The sequence below is a fragment of the Rutidosis leptorrhynchoides genome, chromosome 10, assembly GCF_046630445.1.
Source record: "Rutidosis leptorrhynchoides isolate AG116_Rl617_1_P2 chromosome 10, CSIRO_AGI_Rlap_v1, whole genome shotgun sequence".
NCBI lineage: Eukaryota > Viridiplantae > Streptophyta > Magnoliopsida > Asterales > Asteraceae > Rutidosis > Rutidosis leptorrhynchoides.
In genome coordinates this window covers 230,330,586-230,339,521 of record NC_092342.1, presented here as the reverse complement: position 1 = coordinate 230,339,521, position 8,936 = coordinate 230,330,586, and the positions used below count along the sequence as shown (strand labels likewise).

The 8,936-nt window shown below is 40.3% G+C and overlaps 1 protein-coding gene across 1 annotated transcript; it reads left to right on the top strand.

The window, feature by feature from the left end:
- The first annotated feature begins 7,764 nt into the window (after positions 1 to 7,764).
- LOC139870853 (uncharacterized) lies at positions 7,765 to 8,715 on the top strand. The gene has a single exon (XM_071858622.1). The coding sequence runs from the start codon at positions 7,765 to 7,767 to the stop codon at positions 8,713 to 8,715; it is 951 nt and encodes a 316-aa protein (XP_071714723.1).
- The last annotated feature ends 221 nt before the right edge of the window (positions 8,716 to 8,936 follow it).

Sequence of the window (8,936 nt, the reverse complement as noted above, 5' to 3'; positions counted from 1 at the left end):
AGCTCTTACGAAGAATTTCCAAGAGGAATACTTCATACACTTAACAAATATAAGCAAAGGTGACCCAAGACTAAGAATTCCCAAGAGGAATACTTCATATGCTTAAAAATTATACGCAAAGTTGACCCAGGAGGTACAACCAAGCTCTTAAGAAGAATTCCTAAGAGGAATACTTCATATGCGTAAAGATATTTTCGACACGTTAAAGTTGCAATGAAGGATTCTCAAAAAGAATACTTAAATAATTTTGTAAGGCAACGACGAGCAAATATGTAATCAGTATAAAAAGTTTGAGCTAATAAACTCAAAAGAGCACTTGAAATCTCAAAAGAATCTAATACGCTCCATCGTCACCTGCTATTTCAAGCTAGCACAAAAAACACATAATAAAATAACTACATAGTAGCATCAGATAGAAGGGTGTCTAAACCCCAAATAAGACTACGAATTGTTCACAGGAAACTGGGCCCTTAAACCAAACATGCACGTAGGCCTGGAACTAAGTACATAAGATAACACAGCCAATAAAAAGTTCAACATAACCAGTCAGATCAAAAGACACTCAACCACAAAAAAGGTTACTCTTGAGCAACAACCCAAGGAGCTCAACAGGCTTGGTATCAGAATGGGCAGTAACAGTAGCAACATAATTAAGCTCAGCATTAACAAATCGAGCACGCGCAACATCCAGAAGAACAGATGCTTGGTCTATATACTCTGGATAATAGCTCAGCTCGAGATTGCGCTGTTTCGCCAAATCACCTAACAATTGGCACCTCTCTTCCTGCTTTCCGTCCAACACAACGTCACCAATAAAATCACCCAACTCTTTGCTACAGATCACTTGCCTACAAACATGGGGAATAACCTGAGTAATAATACTGGAGTAATCAGACTTCAAACAGTCAAACCTTCTCTTTTGATCTGCTAAAGCTGAGGGAGCATCTTTTGCCTCCTGACGAAGAACCTTATTCTCCTCCTCTAGATCAACAATCTTGTTGTTATCCAGCTTCCGCCTCTCTTGCATACCCAAGATCTCACTCCTAGTAGACTTTACCTCATCCTCCCATGAAGTGTTCATCAGTAACTGATAATGCAATTTTTTTACAGACTCTTTAAAAGAAGCATTAACCTTCCTAAGTTCATCCACTTCTTTCTCCAAACATACAACATCATGAGAACTTTGCTTCAGACGAGAAAGAACAATGTGGTTATAAATTGCAGAACAGTAACAATGAGCAGTGTACACATCAATAAGCATGGTTGTATCTGCCAAAGCATCCTCAAACTCGGGGGGAACCATTTCATCCAGAACGTCATAACAAGCAGCCAAAGGAGGAATAGCAGGGAGATCTCCTGTGAGCAAAAAAAAATATATATAAGAATAAAGAAAGAATCACTCAAAAGCCTAAATTAGGATACGTACCAGAAGGAACATTGTCACCAGAACCTTCGACATGAATGTCATCCTCAGTATCCTCGTCTTGAAGAGTAAACTTAGCCTTTTTCAGGGGTAATCCAGAAGCAATCTCTTTTCTCTTCCTCGCAGCTTTTTGATGCCTAGACGCCCTAACAGGAATGCTTTTGGACACATTAGGCTCAACATCAACATCAATAGTTTCATGCTCCGAAGCAACTTTGGCGCTAGCTTCATCCTTGGGGGCACTCGACTCAGCTGCTTTTTTCGGTTTACTATCCACCTCTATAAATCCATAGCAAGTGGGAGAACCGAAATCCTTAACTTTAGTCGTGGCTCGAACAGCTTCAGTCATTTGCTTTACCCCAAGAGACTTGATCATGTTCCTCAAAGACATCTCTGCAGAAACCAATAAAGGTTAGATACAACAAAGAGGTTTAAAGAATAAAAAGTAAAGCCTAGGGTAATCAAGACCTACCCTTCTTCCCATAAAAAAAATACCGGAATCGCTTTGCCTCTTTCCCATGAAGGTGCCATTCTAAGCTTAAATAATATAGAATCTGGGAGAGTAAAGGGTATAATAGGATGGCGACAAATTCTACCAAAAAGAGGGTCACTCTTGGCATCTTTGGGAATAGGATCATTTTATTGTTTGGGAACAACCGCCCACTTGCTGTCAACAAAATTGGGGAACTTGTCTGGGAAGAACAAAGCTCTTTTAACATAAACGAAGGAGTTTTTCCAATTTCAGACATAATGGATAGAAGTAGCAAAACACATGGGAGTATCCACTAAACTCCCCTTTTTCTTGCGATGTTTAGCAATTGTAACCCACTCACCAGCGTCACCGGTTTGGTAGAAGCAGCGAAACAAGTCAACCGTGGGCTGACCACCATACGCTTTGCACATATACTCAAAAGCTAAAATCTTTTTAATAGCAAGAGGGTGCATAAACATGAACCTTAAAACAGTTAAGCATACTCAAAAAGAAAGACGAGATGGGGATCCCAAGATTACATTCTGAAAAAGCTTGTGTATACATTCCGACATAATCCGCCGGAAAATCTAACATTAACTTATTAGATTCTGGCAGAATCATGTCATCAGCATCTAAACCTAGGGATTTCTGGAGACGAGCACAAAATTCGGGGGTCACAGTACTACAAATAGAGCGAAGACCTACTTTGGCCATAGACGGAACAAAAAGAAACGAGTTTAGAATGCTACCTTTCAAGAACATTGGTGGCAATCGGATCTTGAACGAGAGTAAAAGAGAAGAAAAACAAGGAGAGAAAAATGAAAACCCTAGTTTTTATTACCTAGAGCTGGAACCATCCCATCAAATTCAGAGACACTTCGATAATCGTACCGGGCATTTACTCTTTTACCCTTCCCGCCAAGACGAATAAGAGAAAACTTGTAAGGGCAGAAATGGAAAAGCACCCGGGTGAATGATGAATGTGATCAGAGGCGTCTAATCAAACATCAAGTGGCATTTTAAATTTAATTTCATGAAGCTCTGTTTAAATGCTTCGTAAAATTAAACTGGGGGGCTTGATAGTGTACCTCCTTATCCAGCGAACAGCCGAAGCCACGTTAACGAAGGTATCACAATTATTAAGGATTGATGAAATAAGGATTGGTCACAAGAATACATATGCCAAATACAAGTCAAGGGCTGGATACCTTCAAATTCGAATACTGGCGCCCAAAGGATAAAAGAGGAATACTCCCAAAATGTGATCATGGTATTCTGACATAACAAGGAACCGTATCTGTTATACGAAGCTATAGTCCCAAAGGAATGTAGTTACGAAGATATCATGGTTATCAATGGACAAAGACTTATCCTGAAGTCACAAGATCACATAGGCTGAAGGAGAGAAGTAAACGGGTTGACCAGCTTGCTTCTACCAACGTCCAAATGATAAAAGTGGAATGCACCAGGCTCGCTTTCTTCAACAGCCGGGATCACAGTCGACCAGTGGGAAAGTTCACTTTGTCTTATTAAAGATCGCCTTGGAGACTAATCCCCACCTAGAAAACTAGAGAAGAAGCTATGAAGTGGACCTATAAAAGGAGAACATGATCTTTGGAGATGACATTCACTCTAAGTCATAATAACTCACACACACAACTCACAATGAGTTACCTTCATATCTTGGTAGCGTAAAGTACAATACCTTCGTATCTTGGTGGCGTAAAGTACAATACCTTCGTACTACCTTTAGGGAATCACCAACAAGCATACATCCATCATCATACACCTCAATACCACACATCTAGTGATCAGATCTCAACATCCTTGTTCCTTCAATAAGGATCGTCAAGAACTGTACAAACATTCACTAAGTTCTTAAATCATGAATAATAGAAAAGATACTCCGAAAATTGTCAACAGGAAAATACGGCGCCAGTAAGGATAAAACAAAAAAATTGATTTAAATAAACTGAATATAGTAGACTAATTGTTTAAAGGAGATGATCATTTGAATAAAATACAAAAGAAGTTGTGGAAGTTTTTGGACCCGTAGAGATAATCGGCAGCGGTAATAGAAAGAGAAAGCCACATAGATTCGTGAATACGAATTGAGTGGGTGGTGGCATTCACCAATGATAGAAGAGAACATACAAAATAAAATGCGATGGCAACTTCATATAATTTTTTTTGGTTACGATTGATACAGGTTTGGGTGTTTTTGACGGGGAGGTTTAGTGGATGGTGAACGATTAATTATAATTGATGATGTTGGTGATGATATTTTTAGGATCATACCCTTCTGATACCATTTTACATAATGAAATTACATAAGGTTATTGTGTTTATTGATTGACTATTTATAAGTATTACATAAACCTAGCAACTATTAAACCCTAATGGACCTAGCCTACAATGCAATCGCGCTGGCCCAATACTAATACTTTAACAGTAATAACATTCAATTTAAGGGGTGAAATAGTACACCCTCCGTCCTATAATTAGTGTCCTGTTTTGAACTTTAATAGTCAATATTTCACAACTTTGACTTTAAATATATTTATTTATATAACATAATATTTGATAAAAATTATATGAGTGGATTGAGTTTTAAATGTACTTTTTATCTGTAAGAGTGTCACCAACTATTATATAACACAAATAAAGATATTTGAGGTGAAAACTGAAAATAATTGACTTTGAAAAGTCAATACATGACACTTATTATGGGACGGAGAGATGAGACAGAGAGAGTAAGAGAAAAGGATGACTCACTTTTGATGTCATCTTTCAATTTGTCATTCCCTTCTGATAGTGTACACCACCTCCGGTTCGTTTACCAGCTTCGCAGTTTACTTTGGAGGATTTTGCCACAATGCATTGTACGAAGGAAACATCAGCTACAATTAATGAGGTTCAGAAACCAGAGCAAGAATAGTGATCTTGGAGCCCATAAACCTCGGTCAATTGCAAAGTCAAGCTAGCTGAACTATTTCTAGTTTGGTTGCACGCTCGTACAGCAATGGAAAGGGACAAGGTTGCTTTCCTCTGTCGGTTTACGAATAGGGAAATGTCAACTAGTATTCCAAAACCATTGGGAACTAGCGAGTTGGTATATGAAGCTGCTCCAATCCACATATAAATAGAATGGAATGTAGGATACATTCTACATTCAACATTCACATTTATAATAACACCATATGTTACATTACTTACTTCGGTGGCGTAAAACAATCACTTGATTGTTACCTTCGAGAAACACCAGCTAACGAAGCTAAAACCATAATCACCCAATTCCATATCTTAGTTACCAGGATATCCCCATATCAATATAAGATCGCCAGTTATTGTACAAACAATTGGCGCCATCCGAGGGACACACATTTCATTATTCTTGGGACATACCCGTGGCATGCCATGCGTTTTCTTACATGCTGAAAGGAGATGCAAGAGTTTGGTTTGACTCCTTGCCAAAGGACTCTATAACTAGCTTCGATGACCTGAAACGCCAATTTAGGTCTAAGTTTAGTCAATAGAAATGGCACAAAAAGAATCATGTAGCTACCCATGGAATAAAATAAAAGGATAACGAAGGCTCTAGAGCTTTCCTCAATAGGTATACCAATGAAAACCAACAAATCCCCAACCTACCAGAATCCCAAAGAATTTATGGGTTACTGTACGGATCTAAGGTCAGACCGCTCATCGAGCATCTTAGCCGAGACCTACCCAACACTTATGAAACTTTGCTGGAAAAAGCATATGTATGGCTAGATGCAAAGGATACAGGAGGTACCTTCGTCCTGGATGACGCACCAACGAACAGGCGAAAAGAGAAATCAGAAAGAAGGGATAACAAGCATTGTAGGCAAGAGAATAAGGGAAGATTCCACCCTTATCGAAGAGAACCGGAGCCGGGATCCCAGGGGAATTAATAAAAACCCCCAAGGAAATCCTAACAACAGAGAAAGCAGCGCATAAGTTCAAAGTTCCGGGAAAAATGTCCAACCGGGGGGAAGCAGAGAGATATGACTAAGTTTTGTGACCTCCACAATGATTTTGGGCACGAGACCAATGAATGCTTCAACCTCAAAACAACCATCGAAGAAGCGGTTAAATTGGGAAAACCGTCTCATCTCATAAAAGGGATCCGAGAACCGAAGAAAGAAAGGGCACAAGAACAAAAACAGATAACAAAAGGCAAGAAGCAGAAAATGCAATCTTGGCAATAGATTCGCACCAGCCTTACAAGAAAAGAGAAAGGGGTCGCGTCATCAGAGAATGGAACGAAGTATCGTTTCCAGCCCTTGAAACCATATGTCCCTCGGATCCACCGGTCACTATCAATGGAAAAATCTTCAATAGAGAAGTCCGAAGGATATATCTTGATAGCGGAAGTGCTTGTGATGTAATGTACGAGCATTGCTCTGATCTCTAAGTCCCGCCATCAGAGCACGATTAGGTGCCCCGAGAGTACTGTTAATAGGGTTTTCCAGAGAAAGGTGTTGGACCATCGGAGAAATTGATCTCGACTTCACAATAGGAGAACCACCGTTAACAAGAACCGAAACCATCGACTTTGTAGTAGTTCGAGCAAACTCCCCGCACAACATTTTTCTTGGGAGAGTGGCTATGAGAAAAATGGGCATAATTGTTTCAACGGTACATCAAATGGTCAAGTTTCATACTCACGAAGGTATCGGAACCCTCGCTTCAACATACGACAGGGACAAGGTAATCCTAGCCATAAAAGAGATGATGAAAGAACCAACCGAGTACATCCTAGAAGCATCGGAAGAAGATCCCCAAGTAGAAAACATATCGGTGAAACCAATATTTCCGAATCAAGAGATCAGCATAGGGAGCAACCTACCAGCATCCACTAAGAAAAAGCTTTGGAAGTTATTACAGGCTAATGTGGATGTATTCGCCTGGGAAAGCAGTGACATGACCGGGATACCTCGCTCCATCAATGTATAAGGGTCCAGTTTTGTTACTGAACACCGACTCAACAAGCACAAGCATCTTGAACCAGCACATTAGAAGAAGAGAAACCTGGCACCCGAAAAAGATGAAGCGGCCTGTAAGGAGGTGGAAGGGCTGTTAGAAGCAAGTTTAATCCGCGAAGCCAAATATCCTTCGTGGGTGGCCAACCCAGTAATGGTAAAGAAGTTAGATGGGGGATGGAGAATGTGTGTTGACTTCACTAACATCAGCAAGGCATGTCCCAAAGATTGCTATCCCTTACCCGAAATTGATTGGAAGTTGAATCCTTCAATGGATATCAATACAAAAGCTTCTTGGATGCCTACGAAGGGTATCACCAGATCAAAATGGCCAAGTAAGACGAAGAAAAACACATCCTTCTTCACCAGAAAGGAATCTACAACTATCAAAAGATGCCCTTCGGACTAAAAAATGCAGGAGCAACATACCAAAAGCTCGTCGACAAAGTCTTCCACAATCAACTGGGGAGAAATCTGGAAGCTTACGTGGATGTGATGGTATTTAAAAGTCAAAAAGAAGAGAACTTAATAGAGGATATTCAAGAAACCTTCGACAAGCTCCGGGCAGTCAACATGAAGTTAAACCCAAGGAAATGTTCTTTCAGAGTTGAAGAAGGAAAATTCCTTGGGTACTACATCACCAGGAAGGGAAAGCGAACCCGGAAAAAGTTGACAGGCTCAAGCAACTCTAAACCCCGGTAACCATAAATGACATGCATAGTTTAAATGGAAAGTTAGCATTGCTCAGCATGTTCGTATCACGAGGGGAAGAAAAACAACTACCCTTCTTCAAAGTCTTGAAAGGGTGCTTGGGAAGAAAGAAAATAGTCTGGAACGAACAAGCGGAAAGGGCATTTTTTGAAATGAAAGAATATATTGCCAATCTCCCAACCTTAACCTCACCCGTAGAAGGAGAAACACTCTTCATGTACCTGGAAGCTTCGAAAGAATGTATCAGCACAGTCTTAGTCTCAGAACAAGAAAAAATACAAGTACCGATATACTTTGTTAGTCGAGTACTTCAGGGAGCAGAGATGAACTATCCCGAGCTTGAGAAGCTCACCTTAGCACTTATCCACACAACTAGGAAACTCCGGAGATACTTCCAAGCACATCAAATAGTGGTACTCACCAACAAACCCATCAGACAAGTACTCTCAAAGCCAGAAAAGTCGGGTAGGATGGCCAAATGGGCCATCAAGTTGGGTGAACATGACATCGAATTCATGGTAAGACATGCGATCAAAGGGAAAGTTATGGCAGATTTCATCGCCGAAACAAATAACATTGACGAAGAAGATGCAAAGAATTCCAATCAAGTTATCACTCCGGAGGTTGAAAATGAAGAAGGGAAGTTGTACACTAACGGTACGTCAAGCTCCGATGGGTCAGGTGCCGATCTAATGTTGATAAACCCCGAAGGAAAAGAATTTACTTATGCACTTCGTTTCGAATTTGCAACAAACAATAACGAAGCTGAATACGAAGCAATACTCATAGGACTAAGAATGGCGAAGGAACTAAAGATTCTCCACCTTCGTGCTTTTGTTGACTCTCAATTAGTGGCTAACCAAATCATGGGCACATTTGAAGTTCGGCAACCCACCATCCAACTTTTCCTCACAAAAGCGAAGGAACTAATTGAAAGTTTCAAAAGATTCGACATCGAACATGTCCGACGAAGCCAAAACAAGAAGGCAGATGCACTAAGTAAACTCGCCTCGTTGACATTTGAGCATCTCGCGAAAGAAGTCTTGGTGGAGGTACTAGAAAAGAAATCAATCCTTGAAGAAGAAGTCAATGATCTCATATAGGAAGATGAGGTAACATGGATGAAACCACTACTGGAGTAGCTCGAAGCGGGAATATTACCTGAAGACAAAAATGAAGAAAGGAAGATAATGATAAAGGCACCCTCTTACAAAATGATGAATGGGGCCCTGTATCGAAGATCCTTCCTAACCCCATGGCTTCGATGTGTAGGGCCGAAGTAAGCAACTGTGATAATTCAAGAAATGCATGAGGGCATATATGG